General features: G+C 48.4%; 1 protein-coding gene across 2 annotated transcripts in view; it reads right to left on the reverse strand.

The window, feature by feature from the left end:
- Nucleotides 1-25,592, reverse strand: part of RGP1 (RGP1 homolog, RAB6A GEF complex partner 1) — a 114,772-nt gene that overhangs the window by 59,516 nt on the left and 29,664 nt on the right. For both annotated transcript variants that reach the window (XM_068253403.1, XM_068253414.1), the window contains exon 2: nt 19,997-20,124. In XM_068253403.1, coding sequence (XP_068109504.1) covers nt 19,997-20,112 — 116 coding nt within the window. In that variant the 5' untranslated portion in view covers nt 20,113-20,124. The remainder of the gene's footprint in view (nt 1-19,996; nt 20,125-25,592) is intronic.

Below are 25,592 nucleotides of genomic sequence, written 5' to 3' on the forward strand. Positions count from 1 at the left end.
GTCAGGAATTCTGCCCATTATTTGGTAGGACTGTCGGGCATGGAGAGATCAGCTTGTCAGGAATTCTGCCCATTATTTGGTAGGACTGTCAGGCATGGAGAGATCAGCTTGCCAGGAATTCTGCCCATTATTTGGTAGGACTGTCGGGCATGGAGAGATCAGCTTGTCAGGAATTCTGCCCATTATTTGGCAGGACTGTCGGGCATGGAGAGATCAGCTTGCCAGGAATTCTGCCCATTATTTGGCAGGACTGTCAGGCATGGAGAGATCAGCTTGCCAGGAATTCTGCCCATTATTTGGCAGGACTGTCGGGCATGGAGAGATCAGCTTGCCAGGAATTCTGCCCATTATTTGGTAGGACTGTCGGGCATGGAGAGATCAGCTTGCCAGGAATTCTGCCCATTATTTGGTAGGACTGTCGGGCATGGAGAGATCAGCTCGCCAGGAATTCTGCCCATTATTTGGTAGGACTGTCGGGCATGGAGAGCTCAGCTCGCCAGGAATTCTGCCCATTATTTGGTAGGACTGTCGGGCATGGAGAGCTCAGCTTGCCAGGAATTCTGCCCATTATTTGGTAGGACTGTCGGGCATGGAGAGATCAGCTTGCCAGGAATTCTGCCCATTATTTGGCAGGACTGTCAGGCATGGAGAGCTCAGCTTGCCAGGAATTCTGCCCATTATTTGGTAGGACTGTCGGGCATGGAGAGATCAGGGTTTGCCAGGAATTCTGCCCATTATTTGGCAGGACTGTCAGGCATGGAGAGATCAGCTCGCCAGGAATTCTGCCCATTATTTGGTAGGACTGTCGGGCATGGAGGGATCAGCTTGCCAGGAATTCTGCCCATTATTTGGTAGGACTGTCGGGCATGGAGAGATCAGCTTGCCAGGAATTCTGCCCATTATTAGGTAGGACTGTCGGGCATGGAGAGATCAGCCTGCCAGGAATTCTGCCCATTATTTGGCAGGACTGTCAGGCATGGAGAGATCAGCTCGCCAGGAATTCTGCCCATTATTTGGCAGGACTGTCGGGCATGGAGAGATCAGCCTGCCAGGAATTCTGCCCATTATTTGGTAGGACTGTCGGGCATGGAGAGATCAGCTTGCCAGGAATTCTGCCCATTATTAGGTAGGACTGTCGGGCATGGAGAGATCAGCCTGCCAGGAATTCTGCCCATTATTTGGTAGGACTGTCAGGCATGGAGAGATCAGCTTGCCAGGAATTCTGCCCATTATTTGGTAGGACTGTCGGGCATGGAGAGATCAGCTTGCCAGGAATTCTGCCCATTATTTGGTAGGACTGTCAGGCATGGAGAGCTCAGCTTGCCAGGAATTCTGCCCATTATTTGGTAGGACTGTCGGGCATGGAGAGATCAGCTTGCCAGGAATTCTGCCCATTATTTGGTAGGACTGTCGGGCATGGAGAGATCAGCTTGCCAGGAATTCTGCCCATTATTTGGTAGGACTGTCGGGCATGGAGAGATCAGCTTGCCAGGAATTCTGCCCATTATTTGGTAGGACTGTCGGGCATGGAGAGATCAGCTTGCCAGGAATTCTGCCCATTATTTGGTAGGACTGTCGGGCATGGAGAGATCAGCTTGCCAGGAATTCTGCCCATTATTTGGCAGGACTGTCAGGCATGGAGAGCTCAGCTTGCCAGGAATTCTGCCCATTATTTGGTAGGACTGTCGGGCATGGAGAGATCAGGGTTTGCCAGGAATTCTGCCCATTATTTGGCAGGACTGTCAGGCATGGAGAGATCAGCTCGCCAGGAATTCTGCCCATTATTTGGTAGGACTGTCGGGCATGGAGAGATCAGCTCGCCAGGAATTCTGCCCATTATTTGGTAGGACTGTCAGGCATGGAGAGCTCAGCTTGCCAGGAATTCTGCCCATTATTTGGCAGGACTGTCGGGCATGGAGAGATCAGCTTGCCAGGAATTCTGCCCATTATTTGGTAGGACTGTCAGGCACGGAGAGATCAGCTCGCCAGGAATTCTGCCCATTATTTGGTAGGACTGTCGGGCATGGAGAGATCAGCTTGCCAGGAATTCTGCCCATTATTAGGTAGGACTGTCGGGCATGGAGAGATCAGCCTGCCAGGAATTCTGCCCATTATTTGGTAGGACTGTCAGGCATGGAGAGATCAGCTTGCCAGGAATTCTGCCCATTATTTGGTAGGACTGTCGGGCATGGAGAGATCAGCTTGCCAGGAATTCTGCCCATTATTTGGTAGGACTGTCAGGCATGGAGAGATCAGCTTGCCAGGAATTCTGCCCATTATTTGGTAGGACTGTCGGGCATGGAGAGATCAGCTTGTCAGGAATTCTGCCCATTATTTGGTAGGACTGTCGGGCATGGAGAGATCAGCCTGCCAGGAATTCTGCCCATTATTTGGTAGGACTGTCAGGCATGGAGAGATCAGCTTGCCAGGAATTCTGCCCATTATTTGGTAGGACTGTCGGGCACGGAGAGATCAGCTTGCCAGGAATTCTGCCCATTATTTGGTAGGACTGTCAGGCATGGAGAGATCAGCTCGCCAGGAATTCTGCCCATTATTTGGTAGGACTGTCGGGCATGGAGAGATCAGCTCGCCAGGAATTCTGCCCATTATTTGGTAGGACTGTCGGGCATGGAGAGCTCAGCTCGCCAGGAATTCTGCCCATTATTTGGTAGGACTGTCGGGCATGGAGAGCTCAGCTTGCCAGGAATTCTGCCCATCATTTGGCAGGACTGTCGGGCATGGAGAGATCAGGGTTTGCCAGGAATTCTGCCCATTATTTGGTAGGACTGTCGGGCATGGAGAGATCAGCTCGCCAGGAATTCTGCCCATTATTTGGTAGGACTGTCGGGCATGGAGAGATCAGCTTGCCAGGAATTCTGCCCATTATTTGGCAGGACTGTCAGGCATGGAGAGATCAGCCTGCCAGGAATTCTGCCCATTATTTGGTAGGACTGTCAGGCATGGAGAGATCAGCTTGCCAGGAATTCTGCCCATTATTTGGTAGGACTGTCAGGCATGGAGAGATCAGCCTGCCAGGAATTCTGCCCATTATTTGGTAGGACTGTCGGGCATGGAGAGATCAGCTTGCCAGGAATTCTGCCCATTATTTGGCAGGACTGTCAGGCATGGAGAGATCAGCTTGCCAGGAATTCTGCCCATTATTTGGTAGGACTGTCAGGCATGGAGAGATCAGCTTGCCAGGAATTCTGCCCATTATTTGGTAGGACTGTCAGGCATGGAGAGATCAGCTTGCCAGGAATTCTGCCCATTATTTGGTAGGACTGTCGGGCATGGAGAAATCAGCTCGCCAGGAATTCTGCCCATTATTTGGCAGGACTGTCGGGCACGGAGAGATCAGCTCGCCAGGAATTCTGCCCATTATTTGGTAGGACTGTCGGGCATGGAGAGATCAGCTCGCCAGGAATTCTGCCCATTATTTGGTAGGACTGTCGGGCATGGAGAGATCAGCTTGCCAGGAATTCTGCCCATTATTTGGCAGGACTGTCAGGCATGGAGAGATCAGGGTTTGCCAGGAATTCTGCCCATTATTTGGTAGGACTGTCAGGCATGGAGAGATCAGCCTGCCAGGAATTCTGCCCATTATTTGGTAGGACTGTCGGGCACGGAGAGATCAGCTCGCCAGGAATTCTGCCCATTATTTGGTAGGACTGTCGGGCATGGAGAGATCAGCTTGCCAGGAATTCTGCCCATTATTTGGTAGGACTGTCGGGCATGGAGAGATCAGCTTGCCAGGAATTCTGCCCATTATTTGGTAGGACTGTCGGGCACGGAGAGATCAGCTCGCCAGGAATTCTGCCCATTATTTGGCAGGACTGTCGGGCATGGAGAGATCAGCTTGCCAGGAATTCTGCCCATTATTTGGTAGGACTGTCGGGCACGGAGAGATCAGCCTGCCAGGAATTCTGCCCATTATTTGGTAGGACTGTCGGGCACGGAGAGATCAGCTTGCCAGGAATACTGCCCATTATTTGGTAGGACTGTCGGGCATGGAGAGATCAGCTTGCCAGGAATTCTGCCCATTATTTGGTAGGACTGTCGGGCATGGAGAGATCAGCTCGCCAGGAATTCTGCCCATTATTTGGTAGGACTGTCGGGCACGGAGAGATCAGCTTGCCAGGAATTCTGCCCATTATTTGGTAGGACTGTCGGGCATGGAGAGATCAGCTTGCCAGGAATTCTGCCCATTATTAGGTAGGACTGTCGGGCATGGAGAGATCAGCTTGCCAGGAATTCTGCCCATTATTTGGTAGGACTGTCGGGCATGGAGAGATCAGCTTGCCAGGAATTCTGCCCATTATTTGGCAGGACTGTCGGGCATGGAGAGATCAGCTCGCCAGGAATTCTGCCCATTATTTGGTAGGACTGTCGGGCATGGAGAGATCAGCTTGCCAGGAATTCTGCCCATTATTTGGTAGGACTGTCGGGCACGGAGAGATCAGCTTGCCAGGAATTCTGCCCATTATTTGGTAGGACTGTCGGGCACGGAGAGATCAGCTTGCCAGGAATTCTGCCCATTATTTGGTAGGACTGTCGGGCACGGAGAGATCAGCTCGCCAGGAATTCTGCCCATTATTTGGTAGGACTGTCAGGCATGGAGAGATCAGCTTGCCAGGAATTCTGCCCATTATTTGGTAGGACTGTCGGGCATGGAGAGATCAGCTTGCCAGGAATTCTGCCCATTATTTGGTAGGACTGTCGGGCATGGAGAGCTCAGCTTGCCAGGAATTCTGGCCATTATTTGGTAGGACTGTCGGGCATGGAGAGATCAGCTTGCCAGGAATACTGCCCATTATTTGGTAGGACTGTCAGGCATGGAGAGATCAGCCTGCCAGGAATTCTGCCCATTATTTGGTAGGACTGTCAGGCATGGAGAGATCAGCTTGCCAGGAATTCTGCCCATTATTTGGCAGGACTGTCAGGCATGGAGAGATCAGCTTGCCAGGAATTCTGCCCATTATTGGGTAGGACTGTCGGGCATGGAGAGATCAGCTTGCCAGGAATACTGCCCATTATTTGGTAGGAATGTCAGGCATGGAGAGATCAGCCTGCCAGGAATTCTGCCCATTATTTGGTAGGACTGTCGGGCATGGAGAGATCAGCTTGCCAGGAATTCTGCCCATTATTTGGTAGGACTGTCAGGCATGGAGAGATCAGCTTGCCAGGAATACTGCCCATTATTTGGTAGGACTGTCGGGCATGGAGAGATCAGCTTGCCAGGAATTCTGCCCATTATTTGGTAGGACTGTCAGGCATGGAGAGATCAGCCTGCCAGGAATTCTGCCCATTATTTGGTAGGAATGTCAGGCATGGAGAGATCAGCTTGCCAGGAATTCTGCCCATTATTTGGTAGGACTGTCAGGCATGGAGAGATCAGCTTGCCAGGAATTCTGCCCATTATTTGGTAGGACTGTCAGGCATGGAGAGATCAGCCTGCCAGGAATTCTGCCCATTATTTGGCAGGACTGTCGGGCATGGAGAGATCAGCTTGCCAGGAATTCTGCCCATTATTTGGTAGGACTGTCGGGCATGGAGAGATCAGCTTGCCAGGAATTCTGCCCATTATTTGGTAGGACTGTCGGGCATGGAGAGATCAGCCTGCCAGGAATTCTGCCCATTATTTGGTAGGACTGTCAGGCATGGAGAGATCAGCTTGCCAGGAATTCTGCCCATTATTTGGTAGGACTGTCGGGCATGGAGAGATCAGCTTGCCAGGAATTCTGCTCATTATTTGGTAGGACTGTCGGGCATGGAGAGATCAGCTTGCCAGGAATTCTGCCCATTATTTGGTAGGACTGTCAGGCATGGAGAGATCAGCTTGCCAGGAATTCTGCCCATTATTTGGTAGGACTGTCGGGCACGGAGAGATCAGCTTGCCAGGAATTCTGCCCATTATTTGGTAGGACTGTCGGGCATGGAGAGATCAGCTTGCCAGGAATTCTGCCCATTATTTGGTAGGACTGTCGGGCATGGAGAGATCAGCTTGCCAGGAATTCTGCCCATTATTTGGTAGGACTGTCGGGCATGGAGAGATCAGCTTGCCAGGAATTCTGCCCATTATTTGGTAGGACTGTCGGGCATGGAGATATCAGCTTGCCAGGAATTCTGCCCATTATTAGGTAGGACTGTCAGGCATGGAGAGATCAGCTTGCCAGGAATTCTGCCCATTATTTGGTAGGACTGTCGGGCACGGAGAGATCAGCTTGCCAGGAATTCTGCCCATTATTTGGCAGGACTGTCGGGCATGGAGAGATCAGCTTGCCAGGAATTCTGCCCATTATTAGGTAGGACTGTCAGGCATGGAGAGATCAGCTTGCCAGGAATTCTGCCCATTATTTGGTAGGACTGTCGGGCACGGAGAGATCAGCTTGCCAGGAATTCTGCCCATTATTTGGCAGGACTGTCGGGCATGGAGAGATCAGCTTGCCAGGAATTCTGCCCATTATTTGGTAGGACTGTCGGGCACGGAGAGATCAGCTTGCCAGGAATTCTGCCCATTATTTGGTAGGACTGTCGGGCACGGAGAGATCAGCTTGCCAGGAATTCTGCCCATTATTTGGTAGGACTGTCAGGCATGGAGAGATCAGCCTGCCAGGAATTCTGCCCATTATTTGGTAGGACTGTCAGGCATGGAGAGATCAGCTCGCCAGGAATTCTGCCCATTATTTGGTAGGACTGTCGGGCACGGAGAGCTCAGCTTGTCAGGAATTCTGCCCATTATTTGGTAGGACTGTCGGGCACGGAGAGATCAGCTCGCCAGGAATTCTGCCCATTATTTGGTAGGACTGTCGGGCACGGAGAGATCAGCTCGCCAGGAATTCTGCCCATTATTTGGTAGGACTGTCGGGCACGGAGAGATCAGCTTGCCAGGAATTCTGCCCATTATTTGGTAGGACTGTCGGGCACGGAGAGATCAGCTCGCCAGGCATTCTGCCCATTATTTGGTAGGACTGTCGGGCACGGAGAGATCGGCTTGCCAGGCATTCTGCCCATTATTTGGCAGGACTGTCGGGCACGGAGAGACCGGCTTGCCAGGAATTCTGCCCATTATTGGGTAGGACTGTCGGGCATGGAGAGATCAGCTTGCCAGGAATACTGCCCATTATTTGGTAGGACTGTCGGGCATGGAGAGATCAGCTTGCCAGGAATTCTGCCCATTATTTGGTAGGACTGTCAGGCATGGAGAGATCAGCCTGCCAGGAATTCTGCCCATTATTTGGTAGGACTGTCAGGCATGGAGAGATCAGCTTGCCAGGAATTCTGCCCATTATTTGGTAGGACTGTCGGGCACGGAGAGATCAGCTCGCCAGGAATTCTGCCCATTATTTGGTAGGACTGTCGGGCATGGAGAGATCAGCTTGCCAGGAATTCTGCCCATTATTTGGTAGGACTGTCGGGCATGGAGAGATCAGCCTGCCAGGAATTCTGCCCATTATTTGGTAGGACTGTCGGGCACGGAGAGATCAGCTTGCCAGGAATTCTGCCCATTATTTGGCAGGACTGTCGGGCACGGAGAGATCAGCTTGCCAGGAATTCTGCCCATTATTTGGTAGGACTGTCGGGCACGGAGAGATCAGCTTGCCAGGAATTCTGCCCATTATTTGGTAGGACTGTCGGGCATGGAGAGATCAGGGTTTGCCAGGAATTCTGCCCATTATTTGGTAGGACTGTCGGGCATGGAGAGATCAGCTCGCCAGGAATTCTGCCCATTATTTGGTAGGACTGTCGGGCACGGAGAGATCAGCTCGCCAGGAATTCTGCCCATTATTTGGTAGGACTGTCGGGCACGGAGAGATCAGCTTGCCAGGAATTCTGCCCATTATTTGGTAGGACTGTCGGGCACGGAGAGATCAGCTCGCCAGGCATTCTGCCCATTATTTGGTAGGACTGTCGGGCACGGAGAGATCAGCTCGCCAGGCATTCTGCCCATTATTTGGTAGGACTGTCGGGCACGGAGAGATCAGCTTGCCAGGCATTCTGCCCATTATTTGGCAGGACTGTCGGGCACGGAGAGACCGGCTTGCCAGGAATTCTGCCCATTATTGGGTAGGACTGTCGGGCATGGAGAGATCAGCTTGCCAGGAATTCTGCCCATTATTTGGTAGGACTGTCGGGCACGGAGAGATCAGCTTGCCAGGAATTCTGCCCATTATTGGGTAGGACTGTCGGGCACGAAGAGATCAGCTTGCCAGGAATTCTGCCCATTATTGGGTAGGACTGTCGGGCACGGAGAGATCAGCTCGCCAGGAATTCTGCCCATTATTTGGTAGGACTGTCGGGCATGGAGAGATCAGCTCGCCAGGAATTCTGCCAAGATCTCTCTCCATGAAGGCATTGTCAGAAATGTTGAAGTTACCTCTGCTGCTGCGGGAAGCGGTACAGCCGCTTCCGCATCTGACGTCACATCGCCCGCAGCCACATCCCCACAGGCTCCCCTCCGCAGGCCGGCATCTCTCCTCTACACCAGCATAGATTGTCACGAGCGCAACAGGCGGTGTGATCTTTATGCACTAAGGAGGCGAGTCAGCTGACTCGCCGGTCAGGTGACCACAGCCGCCACCTGCAGTGCTGATAGGTCGGCTTGCTCTGGGGAGGCCATTTGATGTAGCTGCTTCTATTTAAACCCTGAGCTGTCAGTAGCTCATTGTCTGTTGTTGCTGAAACTTTGCAGTGCTAGCTCTCAGACCTTAGTCAGATCCATGTGTGTTTGATCCGGGAGGACCCCGGGGATTTCACACGTAGCTTAGGAAAAAACATTATTGTATATTGATTTGATGTGTATGACCTTTTGCCTGAACCTCTGATTATTCTCTGCCTTCCGATTCTGTACTTCTGCCAATCTGATCTGCTGCCGACTTTAGCCTGTTCTCTGACTCGGATTTAGCCTCCTGATTCTGTACCTTTACCCATCTGATCTGCAGCCGACCTCTGCCTGTTTATAGACTACGATTTTGCCTGACGATTCTGTACCGCTGCTGACCGACCCGTTACCGACCTCGCTTGTACGACCACTCTCTGCATTAGTGATAGCCAATGCATGATAGCCTAGGACTATCACTAAAGGAGTACTCCTGAAATTACTGTACACCAATTCACGTGTGATCACACGCTGAATAAAAGTACTGACTATTCTGATAGAGCACGTTCTGATCATCAAATACGTCACTGTTCATTACAGGTGTACTGCCCCCAGCTACAATTGCTGCAGGGCTGGACTTTGCTTCTCATAGCCACTCCCAGCTACAGAGTGGGTGAAAACCAAGTGACGTACTGAGGTCCTGGTCCTTTTCTCAAATTCTATCTACTGACATACTCCGGCAGGAAACCGGTCACAAATCGCCATTCTGGATGATTCAATAATCTTAGACTAGATCCCAGAAAGCTTGCATAATTTCACTTTATTAGTTAGCCATTAACCACCTTAGCGGTACAGACGAGCTCAGATCGGCCATTACCGCCGCGGTGGATAGCTCAGCCCCCGGTGGGGCGATTTTCATCATTTTTTCTTTAAACACGCAGCTAGCACTTTGCTAGCTGCGTGTTGTATTTGATCGCCGCTCCGATCCGCAGATACCCACTGCGAAAGAGGGCGCCCCCCGGCGGTGACAGGAGGGGTGGGAGCTATGTGGCAGGAAGGGGGAAATCATGCGCTAGGCTAGCTACATGAAAAGGAAAAAAAATAGGTAAAAAAAAAAAAACACCCGCGGCCGAGCGCCGCAAATAAACAGAACGGTTAAAAGGTATTACTTTTACAAGACCTACCTGCATGGATTATTCAATGCAAAGACTAATTGCTTACTGGACTCCAAACACGGTATTTTCAACTTTCAGACATTGAACCTCATCTCTCATCCTCTTACTTATTCTATCCAATACACCTGACCAGCTGCCAGATATAGTTATTTGCCAGCTTCAATGTATATTTGTGTGTATAGTTTTATAATAAACTAACGATTTAATTGTTCCAGCTTTGCCTTGTTACCTCATTATTCTGATCCATGCTAGAGCTCTCTGTCCTCAGAAGAGACACTACCACATTGTCTGATCTCTGATCCATGCTAGAGCTCTCTGTACTCAGAAGAGACACACTACCGCATTGTCTGATCTCTGATCCATGCTAGAGCTCTCTGTCCTCAGAAGAGACACACTACCGCATTGTCTGATCTCTGATCCATGCTAGAACTCTCTGTCCTCAGAAGAGACACACTACCGCATTGTCTGATCTCTGATCCATGCTAAAACTCTCTGTCCTCAGAAGAGACACACTACCGCATTGTCTGATCTCTGATCCATGCTAGAGCTCTCTGTCCTCAGAAGAGACACACTACTGCATTGTCTGATCTCTGATCCATGCTAGAACTCTCTGTCCTCAGAAGAGACACTACCGCATTGTCTGATCTCTGATCCATGCTAGAGCTCTCTGTCCTCAGAAGACACACTACCGCATTGTCTGATCTCTTATCCATGCTAGAGCTCTCTGTCCTCAGAAGAGACACACTACTGCATTGTCTGATCTCTGATCCATGCTAGACCTCTCTGTCCTCAGAAGAGACACACTACCGCATTGTCTGATCTCTGATCCATGCTAGAGCTCTCTGTCCTCAAAAGAGACACACTACCGCATTGTCTGATCTCTGATCCATGCTAGAGCTCTCTGTCCTCAGGAGACACACTACAGCATTGTCTGATCTCTGATCCATGCTAGAACTCTCTGTCCTCAGAGGAGACACACTACCGCATTGTCTGATCTCTGATCCTTGCTAGACCTCTCTGTCCTCAGAAGAGACACACTACCGCATTGTCTGATCTCTTATCCATGCTAGAGCTCTCTGTCCTCAGAAGAGACACTACCGCATTGTCTGATCTCTGATCCATGCTAGAGCTCTCTGTCCTCAGAAGAGACACTACAGCATTGTCTGATCTCTGATCCATGCTAGAACTCTCTGTCCTCAGAAGAGACACACTACCGCATTGTCTGATCTCTGATCCATGCTAGACCTCTCTGTTCTCAGAAGACACACTACAGCATTGTCTGATCTCTGATCCATGCTAGAACTCTCTGTCCTCAGAGGAGACACACTACCGCATTGTCTGATCTCTGATCCTTGCTAGACCTCTCTGTCCTCAGAAGAGACACACTACCGCATTGTCTGATCTCTTATCCATGCTAGAGCTCTCTGTCCTCAGAAGAGACACTACCGCATTGTCTGATCTCTGATCCATGCTAGAGCTCTCTGTCCTCAGAAGAGACACTACAGCATTGTCTGATCTCTGATCCATGCTAGAACTCTCTGTCCTCAGAAGAGACACACTACCGCATTGTCTGATCTCTGATCCATGCTAGACCTCTCTGTCCTCAGAAGAGACACACTACCACATTGTCTGATCTCTGATCCATGCTAGACCTCTCTGTCCTCAGAAGAGAGACACTACTGCATTGTCTGATCTCTGATCCATGCTAGAACTCTCTGTCCTCAGGAGAGACACTACCTCATTGTCTGATCTCTGATCCATGCTAGAGCTCTCTGTCCTCAGAAGAGACACACTACCACATTGTCTGATCTCTGATCCATGCTAGAGCTCTCTGTCCTCAGAAGAGACACACTACCGCATTGTCTGATCTCTGATCCATGCTAGACCTCTCTGTCCTCGGAAGAGACACACTACTGCATTGTCTGATCTCTGATCCATGCTACACCTCTCTGTCCTCAGAAGAGACCCTACCGCATTGTCTGATCTCTGATCCATGCTAGAACTCTCTGTCCTCAGAAGAGACACTACCGCATGGTCTGATCTCTGATCCATGCTAGAGCTCTCTGTCATCAGAAGAGACACACTACTGCATTGTCTGATCTCTGATCCATGCTAGAACTCTCTGTCCTCAGAAGAGACCCTACCGCATGGTCTGATCTCTGATCCATGCTAGAGCTCTCTGTCCTCAGAAGAGACACTACCGCATTGTCTGATCTCTGATCCATGCTAGACCTCTCTGTCCTCAGAAGAGACACACTACCGCATTGTCTGATCTCTGATCCATGCTAGACCTCTCTGTCCTCGGAAGAGACACACTACTGCATTGTCTGATCTCTGATCCATGCTACACCTCTCTGTCCTCAGAAGAGACCCTACCGCATTGTCTGATCTCTGATCCATGCTAGAACTCTCTGTCCTCAGAAGAGACACTACCGCATTGTCTGATCTCTGATCCATGCTAGAGCTCTCTGTCCTCAGAAGAGACACACTACCGCATTGTCTGATCTCTGATCCATGCTAGAACTCTCTGTCCTCAGAAGAGACACTACAGCATTGTCTGATCTCTGATCCATGCTAGAACTCTCTGTCCTCAGAAGAGACACACTACCACATTGTCTGATCTCTGATCCATGCTAGACCTCTCTGTCCTCAGAAGACACACTACAGCATTGTCTGATCTCTGATCCATGCTAGAACTCTCTGTCCTCAGAAGAGACACACTACCGCATTGTCTGATCTCTGATCCATGCTAGACCTCTCTGTCCTCAGAAGAGACACACTACCACATTGTCTGATCTCTGATCCATGCTAGACCTCTCTGTCCTCAGAAGAGAGACACTACTGCATTGTCTGATCTCTGATCCATGCTAGAACTCTCTGTCCTCAGGGGAGACACTACCTCATTGTCTGATCTCTGATCCATGCTAGAGCTCTCTGTCCTCAGAAGAGACACACTACTGCATTGTCTGATCTCTGATCTATGCTAGAGCTCTCTGTCCTCAGAAGAGACACACTACCACATTGTCTGATCTCTGATCCATGCTAGAGCTCTCTGTCCTCAGAAGAGACACACTACTGCATTGTCTGATCTCTGATCCATGCTAGACCTCTCTGTCCTCAGAAGAGACACACTACCGCATTGTCTGATCTCTGATCCATGCTAGACCTCTCTGTCCTCGGAAGAGACACACTACTGCATTGTCTGATCTCTGATCCATGCTACACCTCTCTGTCCTCAGAAGAGACCCTACCGCATTGTCTGATCTCTGATCCATGCTAGAACTCTCTGTCCTCAGAAGAGACACTACCGCATTGTCTGATCTCTGATCCATGCTAGAGCTCTCTGTCATCAGAAGAGACACACTACTGCATTGTCTGATCTCTGATCCATGCTAGACCTCTCTGTCCTCAGAAGAGACCCTACCGCATGGTCTGATCTCTGATCCATGCTAGAGCTCTCTGTCCACAGAAGAGACACACTACCGCATTGTCTGATCTCTGATCCATGCTAGACCTCTCTGTCCTCAGAAGAGACACACTACCGCATTGTCTGATCTCTGATCCATGCTAGACCTCTCTGTCCTCGGAAGAGACACACTACTGCATTGTCTGATCTCTGATCCATGCTACACCTCTCTGTCCTCAGAAGAGACCCTACCGCATTGTCTGATCTCTGATCCATGCTAGAGCTCTCTGTCCTCAGAAGAGACACACTACCGCATTGTCTGATCTCTGATCCATGCTAGAACTCTCTGTCCTCAGAAGAGACACTACAGCATTGTCTGATCTCTGATCCATGCTAGAACTCTCTGTCCTCAGAAGAGACACACTACCACATTGTCTGATCTCTGATCCATGCTAGACCTCTCTGTCCTCAGAAGACACACTACAGCATTGTCTGATCTCTGATCCATGCTAGAACTCTCTGTCCTCAGAAGAGACACACTACCGCATTGTCTGATCTCTGATCCATGCTAGACCTCTCTGTCCTCAGAAGAGACACACTACCACATTGTCTGATCTCTGATCCATGCTAGACCTCTCTGTCCTCAGAAGAGAGACACTACTGCATTGTCTGATCTCTGATCCATGCTAGAACTCTCTGTCCTCAGGAGAGACACTACCTCATTGTCTGATCTCTGATCCATGCTAGAGCTCTCTGTCCTCAGAAGAGACACACTACTGCATTGTCTGATCTCTGATCTATGCTAGAGCTCTCTGTCCTCAGAAGAGACACACTACCACATTGTCTGATCTCTGATCCATGCTAGAGCTCTCTGTCCTCAGAAGAGACACACTACTGCATTGTCTGATCTCTGATCCATGCTAGACCTCTCTGTCCTCAGAAGAGACACACTACCGCATTGTCTGATCTCTGATCCATGCTAGACCTCTCTGTCCTCGGAAGAGACACACTCTACTGCATTGTCTGATCTCTGATCCATGCTACACCTCTCTGTCCTCAGAAGAGACCCTACCGCATTGTCTGATCTCTGATCCATGCTAGAACTCTCTGTCCTCAGAAGAGACACTACCGCATTGTCTGATCTCTGATCCATGCTAGAGCTCTCTGTCATCAGAAGAGACACACTACTGCATTGTCTGATCTCTGATCCATGCTAGAACTCTCTGTCCTCAGAAGAGACCCTACCGCATGGTCTGATCTCTGATCCATGCTAGAGCTCTCTGTCCTCAGAAGAGACACACTACCGCATTGTCTGATCTCTGATCCATGCTAGACCTCTCTGTCCTCAGAAGAGACACACTACCGCATTGTCTGATCTCTGATCCATGCTAGACCTCTCTGTCCTCGGAAGAGACACACTACTGCATTGTCTGATCTCTGATCCATGCTACACCTCTCTGTCCTCAGAAGAGACCCTACCGCATTGTCTGATCTCTGATCCATGCTAGAACTCTCTGTCCTCAGAAGAGACACTACCGCATTGTCTGATCTCTGATCCATGCTAGAGCTCTCTGTCCTCAGAAGAGACACACTACCGCATTGTCTGATCTCTGATCCATGCTAGAACTCTCTGTCCTCAGAAGAGACACTACAGCATTGTCTGATCTCTGATCCATGCTAGAACTCTCTGTCCTCAGAAGAGACACACTACCACATTGTCTGATCTCTGATCCATGCTAGACCTCTCTGTCCTCAGAAGACACACTACAGCATTGTCTGATCTCTGATCCATGCTAGAACTCTCTGTCCTCAGTAGAGACACACTACCGCATTGTCTGATCTCTGATCCATGCTAGACCTCTCTGTCCTCAGAAGAGACACACTACCACATTGTCTGATCTCTGATCCATGCTAGACCTCTCTGTCCTCAGAAGAGAGACACTACTGCATTGTCTGATCTCTGATCCATGCTAGAACTCTCTGTCCTCAGGAGAGACACTACCTCATTGTCTGATCTCTGATCCATGCTAGAGCTCTCTGTCCTCAGAAGAGACACACTACTGCATTGTATGATCTCTGATCTATGCTAGAGCTCTCTGTCCTCAGAAGAGACACACTACCACATTGTCTGATCTCTGATCCATGCTAGAGCTCTCTGTCCTCAGAAGAGACACACTACTGCATTGTCTGATCTCTGATCCATGCTAGACCTCTCTGTCCTCAGAAGAGACACACTACCGCATTGTCTGATCTCTGATCCATGCTAGACCTCTCTGTCCTCGGAAGAGACACACTACTGCATTGTCTGATCTCTGATCCATGCTACACCTCTCTGTCCTCAGAAGAGACCCTACCGCATTGTCTGATCTCTGATCCATGCTAGAACTCTCTGTCCTCAGAAGAGACACTACCGCATTGTCTGATCTCTGATCCATGCTAGAGCTCTCTGTCCTCAGAAGAGACACACTACTGCATTGTCTGATCTCTGATCCATGCTAGAACTCTCTGTCCTCAGAAGAGACACTACCGCATTGTCTGATCTCTGATCCATGCTAGAGCTCTCTGTCATCAGAAGAGACACTACCGCATTGTCTGATCTCTGATCCATGCTACACCTCTCTGTCCTCAGAAGAGACACACTACCGCATTGTCTGATCTCTGATCCATGCTAGAGCTCTCTGTCCTCAGAAGAGACACTACCGCATTGTCTGATCTCTGATCCATGCTAGAGCTCTCTGTCCTCAGAAGAGACACACTACCGCATTGTCTGATCTCTGATCCATGCTAGACCTCTCTGTCCTCAGAAGAGACACTACCGCATTGTCTGATCTCTGATCCATGCTAGAGCTCTCTGTCCTCAGAAGAGATACACTACCACATTGTCTGATCTCTGATCCATGCTAGAGCTCTCTGTCCTCAGGAGAGACACACTACCCCATTGTCTGATCTCTGATCCATGCTAGAGCTCTCTGTCATCAGAAGAGACACACTACCGCATTGTCTGATCTCTGATCCATGCTAGACTTCTCTGTCCTCAGGAGAGACACACTACTGCATTGTCTGATCTCTGATCCATGTTAGAGCTCTCTGTCCTCAAAAGAGACACTACTGCATTGTCTGATCTCTGATCCATGCTACACCTCTCTGTCATCAGAAGAGACACACTACCGCATTGTCTGATCTCTGATCCATGCTAGAACTCTCTGTCCTCAGGAGAGACACTACCGCACTGTCTGATCTCTGATCCATGCTAGAACTCTCTGTCCTCAGAAGAGAGACACTACGGCATTGTCTGATCTCTGATCCATGCTAGAGCTCTCTGTCTTCAGAAGAGACACACTACCGCACTGTCTGATCTCTGATCCATGCTAGAACTCTCTGTCCTCAGAAGAGAGACACTACGGCATTGTCTGATCTCTGATCCATGCTAGAGCTCTCTGTCTTCAGAAGAGACACACTACCACATTGTCTGATCTCTGATCCATGTTAGAGCTCTCTGTCCTCAGAGGAGACACACTACCGCATTGTATAATCTCTGATCTATGCTAGAGCTCTCTGTCCTCAGAAGAGACACACTACTGCATTGTCTGATCTCTGATCCATGTTAGAGCTCTCTGTCCTCAAGAGGAGACACACTACCGCATTGTATAATCTCTGATCCATGTTAGAGCTCTCTGTCCTCAGAAGAGACACACTACTGCACTGTCTGATCTCTTATCCATGCTAGACCTCTCTGTCCTCAGAAGAGACACTATCGCATTGTCTGATCTCTGATCCATGCTAGAACTCTCTGTCCTCAGAAGAGACACTACCACATTGTCTGATCTCTGATCCATGCTAGAGCTCTCTGACCTCAGAAGAGACACACTACCACATTGTCTGATCTCTGATCCATGCTAGAGCTCGCCGTCCTCAGAAGAGACACACTACCACATTGTCTGATCTCTGATCCATGCTAGAGCTCTCTGACCTCAGAAGAGACACACTACCGCATTGTCTGATCTCTGATCCATGCTAGACCTCTCTGACCTCAGAAGAGACACTACAGCATTATCTGATCTCTGATCCATGTTAGAGCTCTCTGTCCTCAGAAGAGACACACTACTGCACTGTCTGATCTCTGATCCATGCTAGACCTCTCTGACCTCAGAAGAGACACTACAGCATTGTCTGATCTCTGATCCATGCTAGAGCTCTCTGTCCTCAGAAGAGACACTACCGCATTGTCTGATCTCTGATCCATGCTAGAGCTCTCTGTCCTCAGAAGAGACACACTACCACATTGTCTGATCTCTGATCCATGCTAGAGCTCTCTGACCTCAGAAGAGACACTACCGCATTGTCTGATCTCTGATCCATGCTAGACCTCTCTGACCTCAGAAGAGACACTACCGCGTTGTCTGATCTCTGATCCATGCTAGACCTCTCTGTCCTCAGAAGCTACACACTACCGCATTTTCTGATCTCTGATCCATGCTAGACCTCTCTGACCTCAGAGGAGACACACTACCACATTGTCTGATCTCTGATCCATGCTAGACCTCTCTGTCCTCAGAGGAGACACACTACCGCATTGTCTGATCTCTGATCCATGCTGGAGCTCTCTGTCCTCAGAAGAGACACTACCGCATTGTCTGATCTCTGATCCATGCTAGAACTCTCTGTCCTCAGAGGAGACACACTACCGCATTGTCTGATCTCTGATCCATGCTAGACCTCTCTGTCCTCAGAAGAGACACACTACCGCATTGTCTGATCTCTGATCCATGCTAGACCTCTCTGTCCTCAGAAGAGACACACTACCGCATTGTCTGATCTCCGATCCATGCTGGAACTCTCTGTCCTCAGAGGAGACACACTACAGCATTGTCTGATCTCTGATCCATGCTGGAACTCTCTGTCCTCAGAAGAGACGCACTACCGCATTGTCTGATCTCTGATCCATTCTAGAGCTCTCTGTCCTCAGAAGAGACACACTACTGCACTGTCTGATCTCTGATCCATGCTAGAACTTTCTGTCCTCAGAAGAGACACACTACCTCATTGTCTGATCTCTGATCCATGCTGGAGCTCTCTGTCCTCAGAAGAGACACTACCGCATTGTCTGATCTCTGATCCATGCTAGAACTCTCTGTCCTCAGAAGAGACACACTACCGCATTGTCTGATCTATGCTAGACCTCTCTGTCCTCAGAGGAGACACACTACCGCATTGGCTTATTTTTTTAAATTGTCGATTAATTAGCTAGGTTGCAAATCCCCGTTTTCCTTTTCAGAACATTGAGCTCTGAGGTCTCTTTACCTCGTTTCAATACAGAGTGTGATGGCACCAAAATTACCTTGATTTCCAGTGCGAAACTGATACATTTTACATATATTCGAGATTGGTGGGTGTGCCCATACATGATACAATCTTAACCATTTCAGCCTTCAGTCGTTTTCACTTCATGCATCCGAGCAATGTTCACCTCCCATTCATTAGCCTATAACTTTATCACTACTTATCACAATGAACTGATCTATGTCTCGTTTTTTCCGCCACCAATTAGGCTTTCTTTGGGGGGTACATTTTGCTAAGAGCCACTTTTCTTCCTGTTAAAATGCATTTACAGTATAAGGAAAAAACTGAAAAAATTCATTATTTCTCTTTTTTCGGCCATTATAGTTTTAAAATAATACATGCCTCCACAATTAAAACTCACGTATTGTATGTGCCCATTTCTCCCGGTTATTACACCATTTAAATTATGTCCCTATCACAATGTATGGCGACAATATTTTACTTTGAAATAAAAGTGCATTTTTTCCGTTTTGCATCCATCACTATTTACAAGCTTATAATTAAAAAAAAAATAGAAATATTTCATCTTTACATAGATATTTAAAAAAAGTTTAGACCCTTTAGGTAAATATTTGTGTTTTTTTTTTTTTAATTGTAGTAGTGAGTATAATCTGCACAACCAGTCGATTCAAGGTTATGAGATGTGCCCGGAGATGGAATCAACAGCAAACAAATCCAATCTTTAAATGAATAAAGTTGAGTCCGGCACCATCTTCTTAATGCTCTTTCACTTTATTGTAAGATAGCTGGCATGTCAAACAACGACGTTTCCGAGGACAGACCTCCTTTCTCAAGTAATGTCAGCATCTAACATGAAACATATACATGCCAGCTATCTTACAATAAAGTGAAAGAGCATTAAGAAGATGGTGCCGGACTCAACTTTATTCTTTTTTTTTTTAATTGTAATGTTTTTTTTGTTGTTGTTATTATTAAACATTTGATGTGGGTATTTTTGGGAGGGTGGGATGCAAATCAAATTTTTTTTGTAGATATTTTTTTATTTTTTTTGCCTTTTCATGCAGTAAGCTTTTTGGCCACAAGATGGCAGCCATGAGTTGGTTTACAATGACGTCACTCTAAGCATAACACGGACGTTTAGAGTGACGTCAGAGGAAATAGGAACAGAAAAACCTCAGCTTCCGTGCGAATCTGACGGTTTTTCTCGGGGGGGGGGGGGGGGGGGGGGAGAGCAATCAGTGATCGGGCACCATAGCCCGATTCACTGGATTACCTGGCTAGCGCTGGCCGGGAGTTTGCGTGCACAATCGGCCACGGGTGTGCGCGGCAGCGCACATGGCCTCCTGGGCATAGCTAGTACGTCCAGGAGGCCAAAGTAGTTAAACATGTATTGTGTTCACTGTGGATTTGCCTCCAGACATCTCAAGTGGATGAGACCTGTATGGCAACTGTGGCAAATTAAGAAGAGAGTGTTGGGTGTTTGTCACAAGGCCCACACGTGGCTAATACAGAACTCACCTGCTGGCTGAGGTGGAGAGAGCAGACAGCGGGTTGGTGAACGTCACCACACACTCCAGAACCTCCCCGGCTAGAAAGACTGGACCACGGACCAACTTGGCCACCACTTCAATCATGGTACGAATGACCTGGAAGACAGAGGAGGAAGAGTCAGTCATAAGGAGAAGGACGACAACAGAGGACCTCTGTACCTCATACACATGGCCCTTTCTGCCCTTCATACCTCATCTCTCACTATACCTCACACGATGGTCCTTTCTGCCGTCCATACCTAATCCCTCACTATACCTCATACCATGGTCCTTTCTGCCCTTCATACTACATCTCTCACTATACCTCATACTATGGTCCTTTCTGCCCTTCATACCACATCTCTCACTATACCTCACACCATGGTCCTTTCTACCCTTCATACCTAATCTCTCACTATACCTCACACCATGGTCCTTTCTGCCCTTCATACCTCATTTCACTGTACCTCATATTTTGGTCCTTTCTGCCCTTCATACCTCATACCATGGTCCTTTCTGCCCTTCATACCACATCTCTCACTACAACTTCTACCATGGTCCTTTCTGCCCTCCATACCTCATCTTTCAATATACCCTCATACCATGGTCCATTCTGCCCTTCATACCTCATCTATCACTATACCTCATACCACGGTCCTTTCTGCCCTTCATGCCTAATCCCTCACTATACCTCATATCATGGTCCTTTCTGCCCTTCATACCTAATCTCTCACTATACCTTATACCACGGTCCTTTCTGCCCTTCATGCCTAATCCCTCACTATACCTCATATCATGGTCCTTTCTGCCCTTCATACCTAATCTCTCACTATACCTCACACCATGGTCCTTTCTGCCCTCCATACCTCATCTCTCACTATACCTCATACCATGGTCCTTTCTGCCCTTCATACCTCATCTCACTATACCTCACACCATGGTCCTTTCTGCCCTTCATACCACATCTCTCACTATACCTCATACCATGGTCCTTTCTGCCCTTCATACCTCATCTCTCACTATACCTCATACCATGGTCCTTTCTGCCCTTCATACCACATCTCTCACTATACCTCACACCATGGTCCTTTCTGCCCTTCATACCACATCTCTCACTATACCTCATACCATGGTCCTTTCTACCCTTCATACCTCATCTCTCACTATACCTCATACCATGGTCCTTTCTGCCCTTCATACCACATCTCTCACTATACCTTACACCATGGTCCTTTCTGCCCTTCATACCACATCTCTCACTATACCTCATACCATGGTCCTTTCTGCCCTTCATACCACATCTCTCACTATACCTCATACCATGGTCCTTTCTACCCTTCATACCTCATCTCTCACTATACATCATACCATGGTCCTTTCTGCCCTTCATACCACATCTCTCACTATACCTCACACCATGGTCCTTTCTGCCCTTCATACCACATCTCTCACTATACCTCATACCATGGTCCTTTCTACCCTTCATACCACATCTCTCACTATACCTCATACCATGGTCCTTTCTGCCCTTCATACCACATCTCTCACTATACCTCATACCATGGTCCTTTCTGCCCTTCATACCTCATCTCTCACTATACCTCATACCATGGTCCTTTCTGCCCTTCATACCACATCTCTCACTATACCTCATACCATGGTCCTTTCTGCCCTTCATACCTCATCTCTCACTATACCTCATACCATGGGCCTTTCTGCCTTTCATACCACATCTCTCACTATCCCTCATACCATGGTCCTTTCTGCCCTTCATACCACATCTCTTACTATACCTCACACCATGGTCCATTCTGCCCTTCATACCTCATCTCTCACTATACCTCATACCATGGTCCTTTCTACCCTTCATACCTCATCTCTCACTATACCTCATTACATGGTCCTTTCTGCCCTTCATACCACAACTCTCACTATACCTCATACCATGGTCCTTTCTGCCCTTCATACCACATCTCTTACTATACCTCACACCATGGTCCATTCTGCCCTCCATACCTCATCTCTCACTATACCTCATACCATGGTCCTTTCTGCCCTTCATACCTCATCTCACTATACCTCACACCATGGTCCTTTCTGCCCTTCATACCACATCTCTCACTATACCTCATACCATGGTCCTTTCTGCCCTTCATACCTCATCTCTCACTATACCTCATACCATGGTCCTTTCTGCCCTTCATACCACATCTCTCACTATACCTCACACCATGGTCCTTTCTGCCCTTCATACCACATCTCTCACTATACCTCATACCATGGTCCTTTCTACCCTTCATACCTCATCTCTCACTATACCTCATACCATGGTCCTTTCTGCCCTTCATACCACATCTCTCACTATACCTCATACCATGGTCCTTTCTACCCTTCATACCTCATATCTCACTATACATCATACCATGGTCCTTTCTGCCCTTCATACCACATCTCTCACTATACCTCACACCATGGTCCTTTCTGCCCTTCATACCACATCTCTCACTATACCTCATACCATGGTCCTTTCTACCCTTCATACCACATCTCTCACTATACCTCACACCATGGTCCTTTCTGCCCTTCATACCACATCTCTCACTATACCTCATACCATGGTCCTTTCTGCCCTTCATACCTCATCTCTCACTATACCTCATACCATGGTCCTTTCTGCCCTTCATACCACATCTCTCACTATACCTCATACCATGGTCCTTTCTGCCCTTCATACCTCATCTCTCACTATACCTCATACCATGGTCCTTTCTGCCTTTCATACCACATCTCTCACTATCCCTCATACCATGGTCCTTTCTGCCCTTCATACCACATCTCTTACTATACCTCACACCATGGTCCATTCTGCCCTTCATACCACATCTCTTACTATACCTCACACCATGGTCCATTCTGCCCTTCATACCTCATCTCTCACTATACCTCATACCATGGTCCTTTCTACCCTTCATACCTCATCTCTCACTATACCTCATTACATGGTCCTTTCTGCCCTTCATACCACAACTCTCACTATACCTCATACCATGGTCCTTTCTGCCCTTCATACCACATCTCTCACTATACCTCATACCATGGTCCTTTCTACCCTTCATACCACATCTCTCACTATACCTCATACCATGTTCCTTTCTGCCCTTCATACCACATCTCTCATACCTCACAGCACGGTCCTTTCTGCCCTTCATACCTCATCTCTCACTATACCTCATACCATGGTCCCTTTTGCCCTTCATACCTCATCTCTCACTATAACCCACACCATGGTCCCTTTTGCCCTTCATACCACATCTCTCACACCATGGTCCTTTCTGCCCTTCATACCACATCTCTCACTATACCCCACACCATGGTCCCTTTTGCCCTTCATACCACATCTCTCACTATACCTTATACCATGGTCCTTTCTGCCCTTCATACCACATCTCTCATACCTCATACCATGGTCCCTTTTGCCCTTCATACCTCATCTCTCACTATACCCCACAACATGGTCCCTTTTGCCCTTCATACCTCATATCTCACTATACCTCATACCATGGTCCTTTCTGCCCTCCATACCTCATCTCTCACTATACCTCATACCATGGTCCTTTCTGCCCTTCATACCACATCTCTCACTATACCTCACACCATGGTCCTTTCTGCCCTTCATACCTCATCTCTCACTATACCCCACACCATGGTCCCTTTTGCCCTTCATACCACATCTCTCACTATACCTCATACCATGGTCCTTTCTGCCCTTCATACCAAATCTCTCATACCTCATACCATGGTCCCTTTTGCCCTTCATACCTTATCTCTCACTATACCCCACAACATGGTCCCTTTTGCCCTTCATACCTCATATCTCACTATACCTCATACCATAGTCCTTTCTGCCCTCCATACCTCATCTCTCACTATACCTCATACCATGGTCCTTTCTGCCCTTCATACCAAATCTCTCACTATACCTCACACCATGGTCCTTTCTGCCCTTCATACCTCATCTGTCACTATACCTCATACCATGGTCCCTTCTGCCCTTCATACCACATCTCTCACTATACCTCATACCATGGTCCTTTCTGCCCTCCATACCACATCTCTCACTATACCTCACAGCACGGTCCTTTCTGCCCTTCATACCTCATCTCTCACTATACCTCATACCATGGTCCTTTCTGCCCTTCATACCACATCTCTCACTATACCTCACACCATGGTCCTTTCTGCCCTTCATACCACATCTCTCACTATACCTCACACCATGGTCCTTTCTGACCTTCATACCACATCTCTCACTATACCTCACACCATGGTCCTTTCTGCCCTTCATACCTAATCCCTCACTATACCTTATACCATGGTCCTTTCTGCCCTCCATACCTCATCTGTCACTATACCTCACACCATGGTCCTTTCTGCCCTCCATACCTCATGTCTCACTATACCTCATACCATAGTCCTTTCTGCCCTTCATACCACATCTCTCATACCTCATACCATGGTCCCTGTTGCCCTTCATACCTCATCTCTCACTATACCCCACAACATGGTCCCTTTTGCCCTTCATACCTCATATCTCACTATACCTCATACCATGGTCCTTTCTGCCCTCCATACCTCATCTCTCACTATACCTCACACCATGGTCCTTTCTGCCCTTCATACCACATCTCTCACTATACCTCACACCATGGTCCTTTCTGACCTTCATACCACATCTCTCACTATACCTCACACCATGGTCCTTTCTGCCCTTCATACCTAATCCCTCACTATACCTTATACCATGGTCCTTTCTGCCTTCCATACCTCATCTGTCACTATACCTCATACCACGGTCCTTTCTGCCCTTCATACCTCATGTCTCACTATACCTCATACCATAGTCCTTTCTGCCCTTCATACCACATCTCTCATACCTCATACCATGGTCCCTGTTGCCCTTCATACCTCATCTCTCACTATACCCCACAACATGGTCCCTTTTGCCCTTCATACCTCATATCTCACTATACCTCATACCATGGTCCTTTCTGCCCTCCATACCTCATCTCTCACTATACCTCATACCATGGTCCTTTCTGCCCTTCATACCACATCTCTCACTATACCTCACACCATGGTCCTTTCTGCCCTTCATACCTCATCTGTCACTATACCTCATACCATGGTCCCTTCTGCCCTTCATACCACATCTCTCACTATACCTCATACCATGGTCCTTTCTGCCCTCCATACCACATCTCTCACTATACCTCACAGCACGGTCCTTTCTGCCCTTCATACCTCATCTCTCACTATACCTCATACCATGGTCCTTTCTGCCCTTCATACCACATCTCTCACTATACCTCACACCATGGTCCTTTCTGCCCTTCATACCACATCTCTCATACCTCATACCATGGTCCCTTTTGCCCTTCATACCTCATTTCTCACTATACCCCACAACATGGTCCCTTTTGCCCTTCATACCTCATATCTCACTATACCTCATACCATGGTCCTTTCTGCCCTCCATACCTTATCTCTCACTATACCTCATACCATGGTCCTTTCTGCCGTCCATA

Source organism: Hyperolius riggenbachi, chromosome 1 (genome assembly GCF_040937935.1).
Source record: "Hyperolius riggenbachi isolate aHypRig1 chromosome 1, aHypRig1.pri, whole genome shotgun sequence".
NCBI lineage: Eukaryota > Metazoa > Chordata > Amphibia > Anura > Hyperoliidae > Hyperolius > Hyperolius riggenbachi.